Below are 24,483 nucleotides of genomic sequence, written 5' to 3' on the forward strand. Positions count from 1 at the left end.
TGTATTTCTGCTGGGAACCTAAACCTGTTCCTCTGCTGCTAGAGCAGAAAAGGCTGTGGCAGAATGATTGACCCTCAGCTGACCTTTGGGTGAAATCATCGCATTAAAGTACATTATGTTTCCTTTCTTTAAAAAATGCTATGGTTTATTTTTAGGCTTGTTCATTCTGTGCCACTTTCCTTTCCCTAATCCATTTCTTAGAATGTTCCAGTTCTCCTGAATCACACCCGGTCAATAAACTGTCCATTAAGTTGTCGGGGAGGGGAAGTTGTCTTATTGCTTATGAATGCAAAACCCCAAATCTGATTGTCATCTAACTCCAAATAAATACATGAGAGGCTGTTCAGCCCCTCAACCACATTTCCTCTGCTGTTGCTAGGACAGTGACTGAACACCAGACCAAGAAAAGCTGTGGCTGGTTCTTATGCGTTCTGCCCATCCCTACAATTAGCCTTGTGGACTACTGTTAGTTTTAGAAGACAGCCAAAATAATTATCACCTATGCAGGGTGCATTTTTCTTCTTCGTATAGTCCAAAGTGGAAACCTTGTAAAATTGTTGACATTTCAGCCACTATTAAATATGATGCTTTTGAGAGGATCAAAACCAAGACAAAACCTACATAATTTAAAGCAATGTTCCCTGTTATCTTTCACTTTTTGTTGCTTTCTGAGGAACAAAGAAATGTAGGTAAGCATCATGGAGAAGGTCCAGGTCTGGTGTAAATGCATGACTCCTGAGTTCTATAGACCTAAGCTCATTTACAGAAGCTAAGGATAAAGAAACAGATTTTTTTTCTTTTGGAAGTGGGTGATTCATTGCTGGAGAGTCCAGGGTGGATTAGTTTTGGAAGATGTACTTGCTTTCCTCCTGGCAAATATTCAGTGAATTCCAGCAAACCTCCTCAGTTTTTATCCATGGAAACAAGCTTTGTGTGATCCCTTTTTCCAAACACGCCTGCACAGGGACCTCCTGCACAGTAATCCTGTACAGTCTGTACTGCTCTGTGATTCCTGTTTTGAGACCTCACTCAAAGTCCAGTTACTCTGGCTTGATGTAGAGTTGTGACACTCACTGGCACTTCTGTGTTTCGAGGCACTGACATGTACGATTGTACACTCAGAAAGAATGAAGAGATGCATGAGAATTAGTCCAGGATGGATAATCAGAGGAACATAAGCTCCAGGTTTAATACGGTTGTCGAAATACTTTGTGTGATCATTGGATGTATAAACAGGGACAGTTCACGTATGAGTACAGGAAGTCGTTTCTATTGGGTATGGGCTTTTTATTCCTGACATGCTGGATATCTACACTGTCAAATAACTTAGCTCCCTAGTTAATTCTTCGCTTAATTCAACAGGGCACAGGAATTACTTAGTACCCTGTCTTTCTCAGGGAGCAACCTGTCTTTTGTCAACAAAAAAGGTGTAATTTTTTGATAGTTAAATCCAGGAAATCTTTCTGGAAGGTTGTATGGATTGGATTACACTCTGTTTGGCATCTCTTTCTGGGTCTTCAGTGCTGCATCAGAAGACTTCACACTCTCTAATATTCCCACACGCCCTGACAGCATTCTCCATTGCACACAACGTAGACCCATGCTAAAAACTCTCCAATCTAGAAGGCTGTAACATGGCTCTCTCATAGTATCAGACACTGAGAAATGCTAAGAAAATAATTTTTATGTCTAAAAACTGAAGAAACTCAAGCAAAGCCCTCAGAGACAAGTACTATGTAGTGTGAATGTGGCTGGCCTGCTCCATAAAGAGCAAGGCCCTGAACAGTGTGTGTACAACCACTCCGTAGGCATAATCTCCACAGGTCAAAGGTGAGTACTTATAAATTAACCAAGTTCAGAGAAAATACTGGAAAATTGCCCATAAAGTTGGGAAAAATGGCTCCAAGAGCTTATCTGGGAGCACATCAAGAGATAGTTTAATCATAACTTATTAGTATCTGCAGGAGAAAATAACATTTCTTAATAGAGGGCTTGCCAATTTAGCAAAAGTTCACCAAGATCAAATGACTGCAAGTTCAAAGACATGTTCAAATTACAAATAATGGAAGTATCCATCATCAGGATAATTGTGCATTGGAATAACTTACCAAAGTGTGATAGATTATCCATTATTGTAAATTTTGAAATCAAGACTGGATGTTTTTCTACAAGTTATGCTCTGGTTAAAGTACAATTGATTTTGAAAAATCCTATGGCCTCTGTTAGGCAAGATCTAAAAGTTATCCTTTCTGACTTTATCACTTAAATACGTATTTAACTGGGACTTTGTATTCCTCTCAATGCAAGTCATCTAGGCACCTAAGCAAATGAAATCACAGATAACCTGCCATGTAAGAACATACTGCCTTTTTAGTATTGGAGAGAGGAAAAGTTCTTTAAAACCTTGTAAAAATTTTCCATATTTCCCCCATATTGCTTTTCTTTTTAAATCTCACATTTCAAAGATGTGTGCCTGACCATCTTTTTATTAGTTTGACTTTTGGCACCTCTGTCATGACTTCCAGACATGTACAGAGATCCACACCAAGTGGCTGTTGGGTGACACTTGTGCATGGCAGTGATGTGAGACACATCTTCGAGACAGCTCTCCTCTGCTCGTTGAGGTTGGTCATTGCCATTGTGCTGCACCAGGTAGAAGCTGAAACCTCCCTCCTCTTTCCCTTTGCTGGTCTGAAGCCAGATGTGTTATCTGAGGTTTACAACTTCTGGATATTTTCTGAGCAAAACTTTCCCAATCTTTTGAATTTCAAGAGGATTCAATGATTTGTCTCCTGTGCTTTTGTTTGTTTATTTGTTTTTTGTTTGGAAGCTATCTCCCTAGTCCACCAACTGAGAAGTTCTTGGAATATTTGCTTTCCTTTGCCTTTAAAATGTAATCTGTGTACCCTATATGCTCACAAGGCTGACGGAGGGCAAAGGCTATAAGAAAATGAAGGAGCTTTTTCACAGATGATTTTCATCTCCTACAACTTTTTGCACAGAGTTTAAGAAACACAGGGATTCGAGTTAAGGTTAATATCCTTACTTTATTCCTTGATGCCCAAAACAAGTAGAGCAGCTGGGAAGAACTTGACCTTCCCTTTCTGATTTTGCTAATATTTTTGCCAGCCAAGTTGTTTTCCATTATAGGATTTAGGAAAACATTATCAGCAATTTGGGCAGGAAAGTGTATGACTTTGCCTTGTTTAGGATCTATGTAAGAGAAGGCCAGTTGCTCCAGGGCCATGTTTTTTCTTTGCTGACCTCTAAGAGACCTGTAGAATTATTACTTCTCTTCACAAGACTCTGGGAGATAAGAGGGGAGGGCACTGCTTGGCCAGATAGTCTTTAAGTAGCAAAGGTTTCCTTACACAAACTTCACATTAAAGTCTTACAGTTCATGACTTCTTTCCTCTAAAACTTCTAGACTCCTGAACCAATAAATTTTTCTGTAGCACCCTTTGGGGCTTTAAGAAAGTTGGAGAAATTCACCCCAAAATTGAAGTCTTTAAAAGAAGATACAAAGAATATTTATATTTTTTTCAAATTGCTTAGAAAGAATAGCATCTCAACAATAGAGAAACAATTAGAAAACCAGGAAATTCTGAGCTATAGTCTCTAGCTCCATAAGAAGTTTGAATCATGCTCCAGTATATGCTTCATCTTAACTGTGCCTAAGGAGAAACAGCATATTTCAGAAGAGGAGAACAAAGCAAATAAGTGTTCCATTTCATTAAATGGTCATCAGGAAGTATAAACAAAATGTGTATAATGCTTCAAGATGAACCGGCCTCCCAACAGAGTGGCTGCGCTGCATTTCAAAATGCACTCTGTCACAGCTTCGCTTTCCATACATGTGCAGAGAAAACAAGGGCTGTTGCATTCTGTCACCGTGCCTGGAGGGTCATCCACTTTATATTTTGAAACAGCTTCTCAGCCCTGTTTGGTTTTCTCAGAGAAAAGCTCAAATGTGGAGTCATCATTTTTTCTCAACCCATTGTATATCCCTGCAAGTTTTTTAACATTGTGAAAGGGTTTTTTGGAGAAAAAGACTGGAGCGTGCGAGTTCATGGTTAAATAATGTATCAGGATACTCCAAAATGTGTTAGAATGACAATCCTTTGGTCATACTCTATTAAAAGCTATAGACATAAGCTATTATACTAATGATACACCTGGTCAAATTATGAGCAGCGGATAGATAGATGGTCTATAAATCAAGTGAAATAAATGCAGTGACTTTCATCCACACAAAGACTTAAAATGAAGGATTTAAAATGTATGCAGTAGTTTGTTGTAGAATTGCAGGTTTAATTCAGTTTTTTAATCCTTAACAGCCATCTACTTATGTTTTTCCATTTGCTTTTGATTCTGTGGGTGGAGAGCAGAGGCCACGATCAGTGGCGTGAAGGTTTGACCCAGTGGATTCCAAATACAGTCCTGAGCAAAACTGGTCATTAGGGCCCTGATCCAGCAAAGGCATAGCCACATTCCTAGTATTACACACTGTGACAACTTTTGTTGCTTGCGGGTACATAAATTTGAATTAAAAGAACATGTGTAAGTACTTGCTAGAGTACTAAGCTGTCAACACTATCATGGTGCTGCTTCTGAGATAGCGGAGCCACAGGCCTCTTACATAGCACCTAAAACTGAACTAAACTTTTTAGTGCCGAATCTATTTCAGAAAACATGATATCTCAATGTTGTTTGTCCAGCCTTTAATGTCTGGGTCAGTTATTTATTGTAGAAATTATTGTGGAAAATCTCCATGTCAGCACTATTTAACATTATTTCTTACAGCATCTAAGACTCAGTGGGTTGGTGTATGGTCTTCAGTATGCTGGTTGGGTATTGTAAAATCCCAGTAGTATTATTTTAAATTCACTATTGCTTTATACTGGATTTTGAAGTGTATCTGCCCTGTCTTTCTCAGCTATTGTAGTGGTATCTTCTTGCTGTCTGTCTAGATGGTTCATTGTTACAAGTTTAGTTTCTGGAAGAATTTTTTAAAACCTGACAAGGATAGGCTCTGAGATGCTGCTCACATCATCTGGCATTGCCTCAACTCTTCACAAAAACATTCTGTTCCACCTGAAAGAAACAGGCAAGGTAATGCTTACAGAAAGTTATCTCTTAGTAGCTACATTTTTGCCTCTTTGCCCAGCACTGAGTACTCTTTCAGCCATCTTAAAAGGGCCATTGTAATAAATCGATGGAGTTTGAAAGCTTGTCCAGTTTCACTATATCTTCCCTAAGTGATCCTGTTCTATCTTAAATTATTGTTTATTATTTTCTACTCTGCTGTATATGCCTCCCTGAATTTCAGGATAAGGCACAGTCTGTGTTCCTGAAGCCAGAGGTGGGGATGTTTCCCAACTGAAGTGTTTTCATCCAAATATGTTAATTCAGAAATTTTGCCCTGTTCTCTCCAAGCTATTTACCAAACCCCATGTTTTTCCTGTTAGTTTTTGGGCATGAGATGTTTTTGTGTGTTCTAAAATTACGTTTTTTGAGACTTTACTTGTTTTGTTTGTTTGCGCAATTCAGAATCTGTCAGATTTTTGTAGTTCAAGCAAGATCTCGTCAAGCAGGGGGAGAAAATGGCATTCAAATAAAAACTGGACTAGGATGTGCTCCTCATATTTAGTAATAAAACATCATTTTTCTAAGAGCTTTTTGAGATATTTGCATCTCTGTATATGCCTGAACTATTTTGTCGGGATAAAGAAAATAGGGTGTTCTGTGGCTGTTTGTTTAATACTCACGGTACATTTGGATTGCCACTTTTCTCTTTTTGTTTATTTGTTGCCAGGATTTACCTTTGTTTTTCCCAGGTAGGTGAGGGCAGGAAAATGCTGCACTCATCAAAAGATGAGAAGTCCCACTGCCTGGGGCCAGATGTTCATAAAATATTCCTTTGATATTTTTTTTTCCTCCACTCTCTTCCTCTCCCAGCACAGCAGCTGAGAGTAGGTCCCTTTTCCCTTGATGTTCAGCTGTATGTCATCTTGAATTTAGTCTGAGATTTCAGTCAATTTGACTCTGAGTGAAGGGGCTCCTGAGGCAAACATTTCCCTTTCCTTATTTCAGACACTTTGCCTGCAGACTAATTGCACAGGTTGGACTTAGTACACGTTACGTTTGCTTTTGGTAACACAATAATATAGAAGTAAAACTGGAGTGTTCTGTTCTGAAGAAAAGGTCGTTTTTCCTCTGCATGAACTATTTGAAAGTTCCCAGCACATATGCTTTTACTTTGCTTTTGGACTAAACACTAATTAAGTGAATACTATTAAATTCTCCTCTTAGAAGATATCTCTTATTCTCACTAATACTAATGAGTAAATATTTAAACTTTCTATACATACTCTCCAGTAGTTATTTCTAAAGCAGCAGAAAATTAGAATTCCACAATGCAAGAAGCCCTGAACAGAAGCTGTACAAAGGTATTAAACCAGAGCCTGTAGGTGAATTAAGATAGAAGTCACACTGAAATTAGTCTTGACATTAAAACATTAAAAGCTTGTGAATATTTTCAATAGCCATGATTGCATCATAATTTAATACATCCTTTCTCACATATATTCCAGTTTTTCCACCCCATCTGCCTCTTTTACTTTCCACTGCTACCATGACAGCCCCTGAGGACAGCATAATCTCTTTATCTGCAATACCTTAATTTGCTCCTAGCATAATAGTGGAATACAAAAAAATTGGACAGTACTACACATGATAAAACATTTCCCCTTTTCTTCCTCGGAGTGGAGACTTAAATTAAGAAAAAATGTTTTATGGTCTATAAATTATAAATACTATGGGTTAGGGCAACCCCCTGTATCAATACAGACCGGGGGATGAAGGGATTGAGAGCAGCCCTGTGGAGAAGGCCTTGGGGGTACTGGTGAGTCCAAGATTGGACATGAGTTGGCAATGTGCACTTGGAGCCCTAAGGCAAATTTGATCTTGGTCTACATAAAAAGGAGTGTGGCCAGCAGGTAAAGGGAAGTGATTCTGCCCCTCTGCTCTGCTCTGCTGAGATCCCACCTGGAGTCCTGTGTCCAGCTCTGGAGCCCTCAGCACAGGAAAGACATGGACCTGTTGGAGAGGGGCCAGAGGAGCCACAGAAATGATCAGAGGGCTGGAACAGCTCTGCTGTGAGGACAGGCTGAGAGAGTTGGGGTTGTTCAGCCTGGAGAAGGGAAGGCTCTGGAGAGACCTTATTGCGGCCTTTCAGTGCTTAGAGGGGGCCTATGAGAAAGATGGGGACAGACTTTTTAGTGGGCCATGTTGCAATAGGACAAGGGGTAATGGTTTTAAACAAAAAGAGGGGGAATTCAGGCCAGACATGAGGAAGACATTTTTTACACTGAAGGTGGTGAAACACTGGTCCAGGTTGCCCAGAGAGGTGGTAGATGCCCCATCCCTGGAGACATTCAAGGCCGGGCTGGATGGGGCTCTGAGCAACCTGATCTAGTTGAAGATGTCCCTGCTCATGGCAGGAGGTTGGACTAGGATGACCTTTGAAGGTCCCTTCCAACTCAGACTGTCCTATGATTCTATGATTAGAGTTAACTGAATCTTACAATTAGTCTTTATTTTTCTTAATAAAGAATCTCCTCAGATGTATTTGACTATTGAAACAAAGCTGACAGTTATTGCCAGCTGGAAAAAATCCAAGTGGATAAGTGGAGCTTATCCTACCCAGTTTATTGTTACAATACAAGGAATCTGCTTCACCTTGATCTAGAATTTCAGACAAAGCACAATGGCTCTCTCAGAAGCTAATGACACACACTGCACACTCCAAGTAGGCTTCAGTTATGCTGGAGTGAAGACAAACACACTGTCAGAAATACGTTGTAGTATCTTGCGACAATACCTCCCTTTCCAACCCAACAGCTGCGAGCAGAAAGGTTGAGTGAAGATGAAAGGGGATCCCTCCAGTACAGGTTCCAGCATCCTTGGGAACCAGATGGACTGAAATGGAAAACAGAACTAAAATAGGCCACAAAATTCACTGCCAAAAGAGGTTTTATTTTTATTCATGGCATTGACAGGTTTTACTAGAAAGAAATTTGCCATGTCATAGAATCTGAAGATAGGAATGACCTGGAGCCTCCTTTGTTCTATCCCAACCATTGCAAGATTTTTCCATGTATATCTTGCTGTTCTTTGTGTAGCCTGATTTTTAAAGACTCATGAAATTAAGCATGTTTTCTGTCATTTTCAGGTTATTTTGCCACAAAGGGTTTAGGAGAATTTTTCTTAAGTATTCAGACTATATTTCCTTTCTTATTTTCATTACTTCTAGTTTTATCATCCTAGACTCCCTCAGGCATCTTTTCCCAGTGCCTGCTTTTTGCCATTTCATATTCTTCTCTGTAGTTCTTACGTTTCTTTACAGTTACCATGTGTTTTTTTTTTTTTTGTAATATCACTTGCAGATGTCATTACTATTCTGTTCACTTCCCTCTTTCACTAATGAAGACGTGAAACAACACAGAACCTATCACTGCTCTTACTAGGCACTTCATGTCAACCTGCCAGGCTGCTGTTTATCAGTACTCTTCCTTTATGGTCCTTCAGTTTGTATTCATCCCCCATGACAGTCCTTTTATCTAAGTTTTTCTGAATTAATTTTTCAAGTAAAATTTTTGGAGACGCTGTAGAAAAGGTTTTGCTGATGCTTCAATCCAGCTTCATTGCTTCTGCCGTTTTCCCTTCTTCTACACAAGGGATTTTGTCCAGACAAAAAAGCAACTGAGGAACAACAATTCATGCTGAGATATCTTTTACCTCTTTGAGTGTAACTTTCTGATCTGAAGATCATGCTCTATGAACACTTGGTGCCTTCATGGCAGGCACTCCCAAAGGCTGGTTTGTAACCAGCACTGATAAACTGTTACTCAGAAAAGTTTTGGGGATTGCCATCTGGTGTGTCAAGTGATTAACCTCTTACTTAGTGGAGGAAAGGCTGAAATTTCATCTTACGCAGTATATGTATTGCATCCTGTGCAGTAAGTATCAGGAGTCAGATTTCACCCCACACACATGCTAAAATGTTTCGTATGAGTGACAAAATTCTCCTTGTCTCAGCGTAATCTTGACTTCAGGCCAGATAGAAATTAATTTAAACAGTGGGATTTTATAAGAAGCAGGTGGCTGTTCACTGTGAAGGTGGCAGAAATGGAATCATACTAAATAAATCTGGATTGTCTCTACCCTTTCCTTAGTAGACAGTGACCTGACAGAATATCTTCTTGGAGCCTGTAGCATTTCAGAATAAGTAGTGGTGAGGGTCACTTCTGATTGTTAGGAGGTTTCTTCTTTCTTTTTTTTTTTTGCAGGATATTATCTAATTCTCTTGGGAATTATAATAAACTTTGGATGGAGTTAACATCTGTCATGTGAATCACCTGTATTAGTTCCTTTTGTAAGGAATAATCCCAGGGCTAATCATGTCATAATGAAATCAAGCTTTAGCAATTGAGGAGGCTACTAGAAATACAACATCATTCTCTTGCTTCTCTTCTTCCCAGTTTCACCCCTCTTGGGCTACTTTAGCCTTCTTTCAAGCCTGTATAATATAGCATTTGTCTGTATGCCACCTCTCAATTTCTTCTCTACAGCTTCAGGGCTTCAGGAAAACTTTCTTAGTGGCATCTTGAACCTGAAGCTCTTTTTAGTCAACGCCATGTGTTAGCACAAAGTCAGGACTCTAGTCTCCACTAACAGATCTCAGCTCACGTCCTTGTTTTAACTGCTGACTCAGCACATAGGCTGGCATATGACAGGAACTTGACTGACATATGACATCATGGCTTCTTTTGTTTTCTGCACTGTGTTTTGCTTCAGGGGTTATCTTGCTGCTTCTCGATAAGTTACGGAAGATGAAATGGGAGCAGATGTGGAGACTCACAGCAGAGCGGGAGTTGATGAGCATGCTGTCCACTTCACTGGCTGACCAGGTGAGTAGGACATTGCAGAGGAGTGGTACAACCAGTACTGCATGGATTGAGGCAGTTAAGAAAGGAAAAGGGGATGACGTGGGAAAAGGGGGAAATATTGTGCCTGTGGTGACCATTTGTTGATTTGTTGCTCTGGGGAAAATGTGGAAGAGAGGAATGGGGATTTACTCAAAAGGTTTTTCTTACTACACTGACTTTTTACCTCCTCTGCATAGATGATTCATTAGATAGACAAATTGAGGTTTTGAGCTTTAATTTTCTGTCCTTCTTTCTTTAACATATAACTTTCTAGACGTTAGAAGTCCAAATATGCTATGTCTTTTCCTACTGGTTGTTATCTAAGAAAACTTTAGTTCTATTATAAGAGCCTCGAGATATCTCTTTACTGTTTCTGACAGATGAGTACAGGCAGTCTTTTAATGTACTCCTTGACACAACACGCCTGTGATGAAAAAGGTCCTGCCACAGATGGGAAAATGAGGCTGAGAGAAGAAACAGTGTGTCTATACACAGAAATGCTTATTTACTCTCTTTGTGCTTCCTGCCAGCTCTCAGTTTTGAATCCAGAAAACCTGTTAATGTGGTACTGGACCTGAACCAGTAAGACTTGCTCAACAGCTTGAATGTATTAACTCAATACAGCATCATATGTAGATATTTCTACTGCTTCTGAGCTACATCTGGCTCATGACCAGTCAACATCAAGACAAGCATGCTGCTTTCTGTACACATGGAGATGTACACTGTATCCTTGCAGGTTGATCTGAAGGCTACTGAAATTCACTAAAATAATTCTTGAAACTTCACTGTATTTTCAAGCAGGTCCTGGTCACTGGCTAATACCTGTATGGGGCAGAATTTTCCAGAGTAGACCAAGGTTGCTTATGTCTTAGCCTAATACCTTAGCCACAAGACTGTCCTCGTAACTTACCTCTCCAACTGGATGGCTGCGTAAAGTCAGAACACATTCTGTCCGTTACGGCGTAGGCTGTTCTGAAAATCTGTCCTATGTACCCTTTCCGTGAAATACCTAGAATACTTGTTGCAACAACAAAGTGCTAGCTAAAATCCCACCTAGTAATTCACTTGAGGCAGCTCAACTGCCAAGATCGCTTTCATCCCCTCTATTGAGAAGTGATGCAGTACTTAGTAACAGCAGGCAGTTTGTCATTGACTGTGAATTACTCTCTCTGGTGACTAGAAGAGGAACCACATCTCTTGTCAGCAGTATAAAATACATGTTTTGAAAATTTTGCTGGAGTCCATTAGCTCTCTGTGTCAAGAGAGCCTGTTCCTCTAGTTCAGATCTACACGTCACCCCTTAGATTGATAGCACCCTCTATGGAAAGAGAATTACAAAACAAGGTTTGAAGAGTTCAGATCACATAACCATTTGCATTTCTACCTGTGAGAGGGAGAAGAACAGTCACCTCACTGTAGAAACACACCCAGCTGTTTCTCTACTCTGCCCTGGTGAGACCACATCTGGAATATTGTGTCCAGTTCTGGGCCCCTCAGTTCCAGAAGGACAGGGAACTGCTGGAGAGAGTCCAGCGCAGGGCAACAAAGATGATTAAGGGAGTGGAGCATCTCCCTTATGAGGAAAGGCTGAGGGGCTGGGTCTCTTTAGCTTGGAGAAGAGGAGACTGAGGGGTGACCTCATTAATGTTTGTAAATGTATAAAGGGTGAGTGTCACGAGGATGGAGCTAGGCTCTTCTCAGTGACAACCAATGATAAGACAAGGGGCAGTGGGTATAAACTGGAACACAGGAGGTTTCATTTGAATTTGGGAAGAAACTTCTTCTCAGTGAGGGTGCCAGATCACTGGAACAGGCTGCCCAGGGGGGTTGTGGAGTCTCCTTCTCTAGAGACATTCAAAACCCACCTGGACACATTCCTGTGTAACCTCATCTGGGTGTTCCTGCTCTGGCGGAGGATTGGACTAGATGATCTTTTGAGGTCCCTTCCAATCACAAACATTCTGTGATTTTGTGTGATTCTGTGAACTGTTCTCTGTTTTTCTCTGCTAGGATATCTTCAATGCAGTCATCAAACAAAATCCCTTCCTTGTCTACCAGCTCCCATGTTTCTGGAATGTGCAGCTCTCGGATCACACCCGTTCTGAGCAGTGCTACAGAGATGTGTCTGACCTGAAGGTATGTTTCACAGGAGGTTGGATGGGTGGTATCCTTTGGGACAGAGAATGCGGGACTGCTGTGACAGAAATATGAAGTCCCTTAAGTAGGAGGGAAACTAACACAGCTTATGGGGACACCCAAGCAGTGGAAGCACATATGACTTGCTCTTGTGAATTTTGACTGCTAGAAAAGTGAAAGGTGGGTGCTGCTTTGGGGTTTGGCAAGGTGTTAGACAAGTGCTTTACCTTCTTATATTCCATACTTCTCACCTATATCATTGCACTTTGCTGCTGAGTTCCTATTGCTGTCCCAGTTCTTAGCTCTTCCTAGCCCAAGAATACAAAGCCTTTTACATACTAGACAAGTTTGAAACTATTTAGTCAACATCATTTAATGGAGTGAAATTCATAAAGAGCTAGAAATACATTAGCTAAAATTTAAAGACCTTGCACAATTCATATTTAGCCTTTGAGTACACTTGACCCAGACATACTGCCACTCGTTTTTTCCAGAATTTGCCCTGGAAAAAAGGCTCAGTAGAAACCTATTAATTTAGTAAAATGAAGCTATAGTATTGATTTAATAGAACATTTTTCATTATCGTCGAGTAGGATATAAAAGTAGGATGGATTTGAACAGGTATGGGTAAATTAACATCAGTTGTGCTATGGTCATTTTGAAAGGCCAGACTCAGATGTAGCATGCAGAGAATTAAGGACTGAAGTTGATTGAGCTTTTACAAGGTGTAGAATAAGACTGGCTAGCTCAACAACAGGCTCCATTAGAGCACGCTAGTGGCATTAGAACGGAGTAAATATTAGTATGGTTTTGACAATTAATTTTAAAATTCAGTTGAGGTTCATCTGCTTAATTTATGTTTTGAGACTGCTTCAGTAAACAGACAAACAAAACCACAAAAAATGTAACCAAATTTTCCCTTTTAACAATTTGTAGTGTAACGTCAGGAGTGTTCAATATGAACACCAGATACTGGATGAATACAGAAAATCAATCGCCCTCAACACACTGATTTTGAAAGCTGCACTTCCCAAAAGACAGCAGATCTGCTATGTGGGTTAACTGACCTGTCAAAGCTGGCCAGCATTTCTTGAATTTCATACATAAAGTATTCACAACCAACTATTCAGGTGTGGTCCATAGAAGACAGCTTTTAAGGTTAGATCAGTATACTGGTCAGTACACACTCTGACCACTAAATGTTTTATGATAGATGTTTGTAGGGCAGGATCCACACAGGGACTTACAGCATTATGGTTTTATGCCTTGTAACAAAGTGCTGGTAGAGATTTTAGTTCTGTGCTTGTGTTGAGAATCATATGTGACAGCAATTGTAAGGTATGAAATAGAAGGAGAGATGTAGTAGCAAACAAAATGTTTTCTAAAAGATGAATTTTGGAAAAACACACCTCCTATCTGGGAGATATCACGGTATTTTTCTGTGAATTAAGGGCTTACGTTAATTCATATAATCCACAGAGACAGTCAGATGGGATTCAGCCCAAGGTTAAGACAAGTACATTTACATGAGAAAAAGACATTGAAGGTAATAACTGAGGATCTAGAGCCTGGTTCAGTTGTGTAAACACAGTTAAAGTCACAATAGATGCTCCCAGATATCGGTATGGGACTGGCAGATACAGCAAAGACCCAGAGGGACCCTGTTGGCAAAGCAGCTGATGGGCAGACAGGGTAACCTTAAGGTCCTTTTGGTGTTGCTATATATCTGCATTTAGGCAACTGAATCATGCTCCGCATGAGTGGTTTTGGAGACTAGTTGAGCTCACCTCAGAGTAGTTATGTGAGGGCTAATCAGGCAAATCACTCTTCGGGCTCCAGTGACTAAATTGACTAATCTCTATCAGATGTGAGATACGTAGCATGTATGTAAACCTACAAGTAAGCATTTAATAGAATTATCTTAAAAAGAAATTAAATCCTTTCTTCATTGTCGATTAACAAATTTATGTTTACAAGTATGACTTAGGCTTGGTTGTTTATTACCATATAGTATATCACACTGTCAGTTCCATTACAGCATATGTAGTTAAGTCTAAGATGCATAATATCCTCCACTGGCTCTCTGGTCTAAGGTATTTAACTCAAGAAGGCATGCAGACATACAAGCAATTTCTTCAGCTGCACTAGACTTATTCACACTGCTAACATTATCCCCTAAATACCAAATCGAGGCTGAAATTCTTGGCTTTGAAAGAGAGGCCAGAGCCTTATCTAGTGCACATAAGCCTCCTGGTTTCATAAAGCTCTTCCCATATTCAGCAGTTTAAAAAACTGGCCCTCAAGCAACACTGTTTAAAATTCTTCATACAATTTTACAAAAAGCATAAAGCAATTGAAGTTGTGAATTTGCATTATGAAAATTAGCAAAATTCTGGTTCTGAAAATAAACTGTCTGGTTTGTTACGTGGTCGTCTCAAAAAAAGTAACAAATGTCATTAGCCCAAGTTAGAAAATGTACTCTTAAAATCACCAAAGTTAGTCAGTTCCATGGCATTTAATATAAATGGTATGACACAACATATTTGGCACATCTTATATTTCATGGTAAGACTGGAATAAGAAACGAGGTATGAGAAACCTCCAGGGTAAGAGGGAGAGAAAGACAGATTGTGAAGTTTGCACTGAAGGATTAAGAAGGATAGCGTAGGAAGGAAGGAAATGCAGGGAGAGATTTAAATTCCAAGGTAAAGCTGGCCTAGTCAAGTATTCCTCAGTCAAATCAGACTGAAAAGGCACTGATGGTTCACGCTGGCTTCAAAGTCCATCAGACTTGAGGATTTGTCATCTTATTATAGGCACAACATTGTGTCAAATAAACTTAGACCCCCAGGGCTGGCTGCTGCTCAGGTGTGTGTGTATATATGTATATATACATACATACATACATACATACTTCTTTGCTGCTCTGTTCACATTCATGCAAACATAGGATGACCAGCATGCTTTTTGCAGGCCTGTGGAGCACTTGAATATTTCATATTGTCTGAAGAGAATTCTAACCACTTTTTTTCCCTTTATAGTCTTCATTAAGTTGCGTTTCTGTGATAGCTGAGCAGTGTATACAAATTTTGGAGGACTCGCATATAAGAAACTTTCAGAGAAGGCATAAGAATAACATAAATATTTGTAACCAAGTTCTGCATTGAATTAATTTTATATCCATCTAGAGCAAGATCAAAATAAGACTATTTTTATTTATCTAAATGTTTACTTACCTCCTGTGTCATACTTTATAGTGCTGGAGGCCACACTGTACACAACTAGACTGAAGGCTGTGGGTTTTGTACTGATATCTGTGGTGTATGGAACCCAAACTTATATAAACAATTACACTTACGGAAATCTTCCTGTCTCCACCCTGAGGACACCTGTTTTAAGGATGCTTTGCATCAGTCAAGAATGTCTTGAAATGAACAATTTTAGTACAAAACAAGAGTGGACTGAGAGGAAGCAGATGCCCTTTAATTCTTTCTGCCAAGTGAGCCAACTGCAGCGTGTAAAGGCCAGAGGTGCTTATTTTTGCATGACATTTGTCACACCTCGGAGAAACACTCAGGCTCTGTTATTGAAGACTGGCCAAAAGATGTGGAAGTGCTAATAGTCATTCTGTGTAGGCATCCACTGTCTGTCTTTCTTATCTCTGCTCCGCACATGGTCCCCAGTAGCCTGCAATGTCAGGGGACAAACATGGAAGCTGCAGGACTGGGTGTTGCTGCTCTTCCAAGCCTGTGGGGATCTGTCTGGAGCTGAGGTTCATTTATGCATTATTTGCTGGGTTGGGCCCTGTGTTTGCTTTCCTTTTTGGTTAATAGTTTGTTCCTGTCTGTAAGGAAATCTCAATTACTATTATTTGGCACAAACCAAATGGCAAGAAAAATCCTATGAAGGAAGTTAATGAGTTGCAATGCCTCTGACAATGAATCATGACCTCATTGAATGAGTCAGTCATGAAGAGAAGTCTGGTTGTCAAGGATACAGATGCTATTTACACAGAGAACCTGGTAATTCACAGTCACAAAAAATCAGATGCTGGACTCTTCAGTGGAGATTTATCAAATTGTTAGAATTTACTCTCCCGCCCCAAAATAGGAAAATGCTTTAAAACTTGTTGATGGCTTTTCAAACTGGTTTTGAACACAGCTTATACTAAATTAGCAGGTAGATAAATAACTAACCTCATAAATTCCCCCTTCTGAGAGTGTGTTACGTGATTCACTGTGTCTTCCCTGGGAATGTCTTCCACACCAGGATGACCTTGTAAGATTGTTCACGAAAGTTTAAACAGCTTCTTGTCTGTAACCCAGATACATCATTTCATATCTGCCTCAAACATGACCTATTGCACTTCTTTGTCTCACAGTCCCTGAGCCACCCCACACTGTCCAAGCCCCCAGCACTGATCTGCAGCACTTCTGGCATTCTGCCACCTTGCACGTTTTAATGCCAACCAAGGAACAGCTACACTGGGAGGAGCAAAGGCTCAGGAGGGTTAAACGTACCCCTCCCTTGAATGAACATCCAAGTCAGTCAGGTGTTTCCACTCTGCCAAAAAGGGAGCACCGTGTGATTACAGAGGTGGTTTTAGGGGTGTTTTTGCAGGCAACAGACCTCTTATTAAATGTTGGTATGGAAGTTGAAGGGAGAACTGCAAATCCTTTTGAGGAAAAATTGAAAAGTACAGGACAAGGATAGTCTGTCATTTTACTGCATTACAGCCTATGCAGTGAGCTGGGGAGCAAAATAATTCCTGGGACCCTAGGCACCAAACCAGGCGGGGCAGGGATTTGAATCCCACATCTAAAAGCAGTGCCTGGACCTCTGGGTTACTGGCTATTCCAGCGTGAATCTCTTCCACTTATGTAGTTCAGAAATACCACTCTGAAACTTCTGTGATGAAATTTTTGGGAAGTATTTTATCATTTCTGAGGAAATTGGTTCTTTTATTAAACCATTCATTTCTGGTAGAACACAGTTTAAAAATAAAGTTTCCAGAGATTGGTAATTGAGACATAAGTTACACATGTGGTGCTTGTTTGCAGTGTAACTTGGGGCATATTTAAACTTTTCAGTAACACGTGCCTGTAAAAAAAAGCCTACTGAGATGGCATTAAAGTGTCATATGTAGGTGGCTTTACTGTGCAGATTTACTGAATGTTTAAATCCCGTTGATTTCAGCGGCAACTGTCTGGTTACCTAAACCAGGAGTCTAGTTTTTAAGCAGGAAGGCTCCCCATCTACAAAATACCACTTTTACTTATTTACTTAAATTGTGAAGTGCTCATGAGTTTAATTAAGAATATCCCTTCAGTGCTTTGCAAAATTAAACTTCTTTAGGCTTAAATTTAAGCTTAATGTATTCTTTTTACCCCTTCAGCCTGGAAAGGAGGTATATAAGTATACAGGATATCCTGTATTCTCTGATTTCATAAGGGTTGAAGCAAAATGAGAAGTTATCAAGATGTATCTTTGGGTAAAAAACGGAAGAGATTGTAGTTAAGGAATCATTTGCCTAAATACTTCTTTTGGAGAGAGAAGATGCTTCAGGGGAAAATGGATAAAGGTACTTATAGAAATGTTGTGTGGAAACTTATTGTTTAGTGGTTTGAACATCAGATTAGAAATGTTTAATCTCCCCAGAGAGGACAATGCAGCTGGTAACCCAAGGAGGCTTGCTGAGATTTTTGTTCCCAGCTTATTTCCATGCAGATAACTGACCTTAGAACCTTTTCCTACACTTCACCACTGTATAACATCCTGTGTTACCTTCCATCTCAGATCCCATTGCCAGTTTACAAAGGTCCAACTGTGTCATAATTTGAGTGCTTTGGGTCGGAACCTGGGGAATAAATAGCAACTATTGCCTCCGTTAGTTTCCCTCACCAGGTCACAAGTGTATGGAAGTATTCTGGGAGGCTGGCTGAGCGTAATCAGTGAGTGGTAACGATTGCTGATTAACTCAGATGGTATTAAGGGAAATGTAGCTAGTGCCAAGATGTTTAATGACAACTAACTGAGTGTTAAATAGATGTGGAATTTTAAGTTCTGCTCTTTCAGTGCTTAAATTGCTAAATGAAGATGAAGGAGCATATTTTTCTTAGTTCTCGTGAGGCCTTGATCAAGAGTGGGAAGGATCCATGTGACAGCCTGAAGGCTTAGCACTGTTCCTGACGTGTCCACCTAGATAACAACACTAGAATTTTGCATGTTCTAGCTGCAGACTCTTCTGTAAGCCAACAGAGCTTTGGTATAACTTAGAAACTAGGAAGGAAAATAGAAAAAGAAATAAACACAGTATTATGGTGCAATTCAGTCTTGGAAAGAGGGTGTTATAGTAATGAGATTTTTAGTTTCTAGATTCACTTTCTCTTTTTAATGTTGAGATAACACTTGCTCAGTTTGGGAATAAAGTGGATTCTAAGTTTGACTTTTTTTTCCCTTCTGATTTCACGGTATTCTATTTCCAACTGATTTTTTTTCTTCTCTAATCAATTCACTGTTGCCTACAATGTAGTTTCTAACACAATGGCCATAGCTTTACCTGTGCAGCCCATTGTCTTCATCGTGTACCTCACCAATGCCTGTGGCCAGCCTATGCAAGGCTGTCTTGGTCTGTACAACTTCTGCTGTGGCAGATGATGCAATAGACTAAATCAGACAGCTACAGTCAGAACTGAAAGTGAATTTGTGGGCTGACAGCAAAAAAAGAATGTGGTCTTTGGAGGCGGTGTTGTATGTCAATGGTTAAGAGTCTTGTCACTTTTTGAAACCTGCTTTTTTGTGCTTTCATATATCACATAATGTTTATCTAATCATGTTACCTTTGAAAAGTGGCCTGCTTTTTTTGCCAGACCTGCTTTGTGGTTTTCCTACCTCAGGTCATCCAGGTGGTTGCACGGTTCCTTGGTGTTCTTTAGCTGCATTGGCCTGTGCTGTCTTCCTTGATTAAAAAATCAGCTTTTCTGGATAGTCACCAGCTCCATTCAGCTTTCTTCACTCCAGGCTCCCCTGACATCTGTACACATGCAGCATCGTGACATGTTTCGTATCTGATCAGATCTGAACTACCAGCGAGGCCCTTGACACTCACCAGCTTTTACGCACACATAAGATTTTGAAGCGCAGCAGCAAAGAGCCTCCCTGCTGACAACTGCAGTTCCCTGGCTTGGACATCATCCCCCACACACTGGGTAGAGGCATCAACACCACAACTTGGCTGCGATGTGACATAGTGTGTGTTGATGGGAAGTTCCTGTGGCAGCGAGGAGCCTGTCCCATAGCAGTCACTGAGCTTATCATCATTTTAGCCACTTCTGTGCTTGTGGTCCCTGTGATGAGTGGTTAGAGGGCTTAACAGAGCGGTAGGATGCTTGTAAAGACATCCAGAAGGAAACCCTCACATAGAGTAGGAGTAATAGGATGAATACACAGAAGATTTTTCTTAGCAAGTATTTTTTGTCCCATTCTCCAGCTTCTCAGCTTTCTTTCATCCACTCTTAAATAAGTGCAAGTTAACAGCAGACAGTTTCTATTCTATGTCTGCTTGTAAAAATGCATACTAGTACCCTGTAAAACTGTTAAGCAGCCCTTTAGGTTCCTTCAGCCCTGTGCTTCTGTTACATGTGCCTGTTGCCCTGAGGTAGGATTCAGTCGTTAAGACTTTTTTTTCATGCATTTAATGCCTTTTGCTGCAGTTAAATGCAATGTATAAAATATGCCAAGTTGTTTTCAGAGAAAGGAGATTTTTGTAGACCTGTTTTTCAGTGGAGGAAATCTGTCATCTTAAGTTTATGTCCTAACCTACCTAAAGCCTTTTTTGTTTCTGTGGTGTTCTGTATTTTCAGCACACATTGCAGAAACATGTTATTGCATGGTTAAGCTATGCTTCCAAACTTATGGACAAATGTAAAACCAGCAAAGAATGCAGCTTTACCTAGGAAAAATATCTACAGCAAATATTTTTGTCCAAATAATTTCTTAGATTTGTACAGTGTGTAGATGCATCATGATATTGATTTAAACTGTTACTATAAGTGGAAAAAGTGATTTGCCAATTTCTGAAATGATCTTTTTCCCCTAGGGTTGCTTTTCTGTAACTGGATGTATGGTTTTCTGACATCCTAGTATTCTCAACAGTGAAATCCCAGGAAGGGATAATGCTTTCCCTGTCAGGAGGTATTTTCATTGGTGTTGGGTTATGTAGAAGAGAGTGCCATTGTTTTTATGTCAGTATAAATATTCTGTGTAGAGACTGTTGCTTGCTGAAGTTAGTACAGGAAGAATTCGGGCTAGGTCCTGCTCTTTTCTCCTCCAGTTCACTCATTCAGCAACAGGTAGTGTGATTTCAGAGGGCCCTCTTGTCCTGTGGAGTTGTTCTGCTGACAGGAAGGAAACTGCATTCATCTCTTCTGGGCTGCTTCTGTTCTACGTGCTGCGCTTCAGCTCCGTGAATTCCCTCCCACAAATGCGATGTTCAGAGCAAACTTACGTTGCGCCCAGCTCAGCAGCTGGCCTTGAGCTCTGTGGCTGTGTGTGAGTGACACGGTGCCTTCGCACAATTCACTTAATGGGTTCAGAGAACCTCCAGAACTCCGAGCTTGGAAATATTCCCAAGGGAGATATTTGTTTAATCTCTTTAGAAGGAATAAAACTGAATACAAAGCTTTTGGTGTTTGTTTGTTTTTTCTTATGCCTAAAATATAGCCTCTATAAAATGAAATCATTCCTGCAAACCACTTTTGTCTCCCTCTTAGTTTTTCCTTATGCCCCTGTTCTCATTCGTACTGGCAGCAGTGCAGAGTCGCCTTGATGTAAATGAGAATCAGGCCCTTTATGTCAGCATTAGAGTTAAATCTAGGGCAGTGTGAGAGTCATCTCCAGTTAGCAGAGGCTAAATACCTGCTAGAAATTGGAATCCAAAGAGTGAAGCATTTTACTGCATCACTGTGTTGTGTAATGTCACTGAGGTCAGTCATGTTTAAATGAAGCAATGGCAAAAAGGAAGTTAGATTAAATTCAGTCTTTTTTTGAAGGGTGTAAATGGGTGTAGGAATTCATTTCAAGCTTTTTCTTCTCTATACCTAACTAGAGAAGAGTCTGCCTGGCCTGAAACAGTGAATCAATTTCATTAGTTGAAACAGTCATGTGGAAATCTGAGATTAATTTTTAATACCTACATCCTTGTGTCCCTTGTCCTGCCACTTTCTGCAACAGAGTCCATAACCTATAAGGTCTGTGATTAGAGTTGTAGCAGCATTTAGGAGGCGCTGCATCACAAACCGCAGCAGCACCTGACTCGGATGTGCAGGTAATCCTATGGAGGAGTTTGAAAGCACATCACCTCTGGAGTATGCAGTTACTTGTGAAAGATGTGGCAAAGCCCTCCTGATAAAAAGACAGAGGTGTGTGTGGTTTGAGGTTGGGTTTTTTTTGTTGTTGTTGTTTTTAAGAGGGCAGCGAACTGAACACACATAAAAAGAGCAGATAAAGCAAATCTGTATTCTAACAGCAGGATGTGTTTTCTCTTTCTTTCCCTCTGAGGTGATTCACTGGAACTCACCGAAGAAGCTGCGAGTGAAAAACAAGCACGTGGAGTTTTTCCGCAATCTCTACCTGACATTCCTGGAATATGATGGGAATTTGCTGAGACGGGAACTCTTTGGCTGCCCCAGCGAGGCAGATGTTAACAGTGAAAATGTAAGTGGGATGCGTAGGGCTTGACAATTTAAAAGGGGGTTCATACAAGGCACAGGCTACGTGAAGACTTGGAGAGTTGGTGGCGCAAGTGGTGTGGTGCGAGGGACTCAGGAGAATTGAGGTCGGTGCTCAGATTCCAGGAGTGACGCTGTGCACATCATTCAGTCTCTCTGTGCCTCAGTTCCTTGCCTGTAAAACGCTTGACTTAATCCTTCCTTTCCTCTGTTTTTTGTGGGGTTTTTTTGTCTACCTTGCCTTTTAAAAATCCCCAACAAATGTAACATCACAAACTGAAAATTAGTATTTGGGCTCTTACTGCCATTAGGCAGTTCTGCACATCTCACCCTTAAACCTAAAACGTTCCAGGGCAAGGGTTTCTTTCTTACTGTGTGTTTGTTCAGCATATGGTGATGTCGATTTTGGCTAGTAGATACTAATACACAAATAATGAAGATGAAATAAAAATTTCAAGACTACTGGTTTTAGGTCTATGAGTTTTTGCCATGCTGTAAGCTATAGAATGGGTTAATACTTCAAGATTCACATAGGCTGTGAGGCTGCATGTTTTTTCTGCACTGCCCCTGACCAAACACAGCAGCATTTATGTGAATCTGCATAAAATTTGCAATCAGAACCTTTCAGATGAAGCAGATCCTTTGGAAATGTTTGAAATCAAGGATGTTTGCATACATATGTTCTTATGTGTTTATGCCTTAGTACATGTAGTACAATATACACAGATGTATATGAACTCCTTGTGTATAATGTGGTCTGTGGAGATTTCTAGACTAAGTATCAATTTTGGCTATGTAGTCTGAATGGGAATAAAAAGGAACCTGTAATATTTTATGTTATCTTCAGGAAAAAAAACATCTAAAATATACAGCATTCTCTCTATAAAAATCAATAAAGCGAAGCCAGTATCATGTACACATTAGCAGTTAAGAGGTAATTGGCAATCAATAGCATTGTTGAGGCTTGTAATGTTTCCATTTAGTCTGTGGATAAAATGACCACAGGAGATGCTGTTTCCAATTCTTTAACTATAGAACTCAGACATTGGATAGATATATTTTAGCCCAAGGCATAGCTTCCCAGATACTTACCCGACCATCCCACTATGTTGTGAAAGGAGTGGGAAATGATGAGAAATGAGATAAACGTTAACTTGGAGAGATTGAAGCAGGGAAGAGAGAGAGAAGCAGCAAGCGCACAGTGAGAGCAAAAGCACATGGAGAAGGAAAATGCTCTGCAAGAGTGACAGGCTTTTAGACAATGAAGTGAACTGAATATGATAAAAGACCACTAAGAATCTGATGGTCAGAGACATCAGGATACGACAGACGGAAGTAGAGGGTAACATAGGAAGGGAAAAAGTGAGCGAGACAACAGAAGAAAGCACACCTTCATCACATGCAGATTAAAATTATACTGGATTCAAAACATGTTGTGTGAGTTCAAAGAGCATGAATGCAGTCACAGACTTGTTGCTGTATTTTCCACAGCTCTGTAAATCTATTCCCTAACACTTAATAAGCAGATTTATTCCAGATGACAAGTTGCTGGGGAGCAGTGCACAGTGAATGCAAGTTCTTGCTGCTGAAAATGGCAGTCCTAAAAGTTTAAAATGGCTCATTTTACTGAATTTTTATCTAGTTGACAGACGCTGGAAATGACTAACTGTTCAAGCCTGTTTCTTATTCCAGACAAGTAGAACACAATATGGTATAGGGTATGGCTTGTCTCTGAAAAGGAAAAGTAACTCATTCTTCCATTTATAAATTAAAAAAAAGAGATACTGGAAAAGAGTGAGCTAGACATACAAAAATACATGAATCCGAATTTGCCATGAAACACCAAAAACTTAACAGCCTTCTGTCAAAACAATTGGATATAGAAAAAAAAAACCTAGCTTCAGATAGCCTAACAGTAGTCACTTTGGAGAAGGTGTTGGTTTCTTATTAGTTCTTATTAGTTACTCTTTATTAATTCTTATTTAGTTACTTATTAATACTTATTTAATTATTTTATTAATTCTTATTAGTTACTCTTTATGTAAGCTCCCTTCTAAACTTGACTCTATCTTGTTTTTATTGTACAATACAATAGGCAAGTTTCAGCTTTGAAGTTATGAGGCTCTAAGAATAGGATTATCATGAACGCCACTCTTTCACTCTCTCTAATGTAGCACATACAGTGTCACAGGTGTCATATTAAAAAACAGTACATTGCTGTGATCTATTGTAGGATAATCTTCCGAAGCAGAGCATCTTGTAAGGTGGGCAGGGAACCACTGTTTGTCATTCCTTCCAGTACAAGAATTAGGGGACACAAGGTGTGGAAAGAACAAGTAGCACGTTCAAAACAAAAATAGACTTTTCACCCACGATGTAATGGAGCTTTGAGCTGGAGGTAATGTTGCTAAAAATCTACATATGCTCAGAAGTGACTCTTCATGGAAAGAAACATCAGTCAGGAGCAGTTAAGCTTTTGGTGCAGCAAGTCCTTGAACCCCAAGTTCGGGACGTGGGGAGCATTCTGACAAAGCATCGCTAAACGCTCTCCCTGCTCTTACCTTCCTCTCCAGCTGCAGACAGGGTGCTGGGCAAGATGGACCTTTAGTCTGACAAGATGCAGCCAC

The 24,483-nt window shown here is 40.1% G+C and overlaps 1 protein-coding gene across 3 annotated transcripts in view; it reads left to right on the plus strand.

Moving 5' to 3' along the window:
* LARGE1 (LARGE xylosyl- and glucuronyltransferase 1) overlaps positions 1 to 24,483 on the plus strand; it is a gene marked incomplete at both ends in the record, with an annotated part of 199,152 nt that overhangs the window by 143,966 nt on the left and 30,703 nt on the right. For 2 of the 3 annotated variants that reach the window (XM_080359314.1, XM_080359315.1), the window contains 3 exons: positions 9,859 to 9,971; positions 12,003 to 12,128; positions 21,687 to 21,842. In XM_080359314.1, coding sequence (XP_080215440.1) covers positions 9,859 to 9,971; positions 12,003 to 12,128; positions 21,687 to 21,842 — 395 coding nt within the window. The remainder of the gene's footprint in view (positions 1 to 9,858; positions 9,972 to 12,002; positions 12,129 to 21,686; positions 21,843 to 24,483) is intronic. The other variant, XM_080359316.1, reaches the window with a different exon arrangement.

This window comes from Nesoenas mayeri, assembly GCF_963082525.1.
Source record: "Nesoenas mayeri genome assembly, chromosome: 1".
NCBI lineage: Eukaryota > Metazoa > Chordata > Aves > Columbiformes > Columbidae > Nesoenas > Nesoenas mayeri.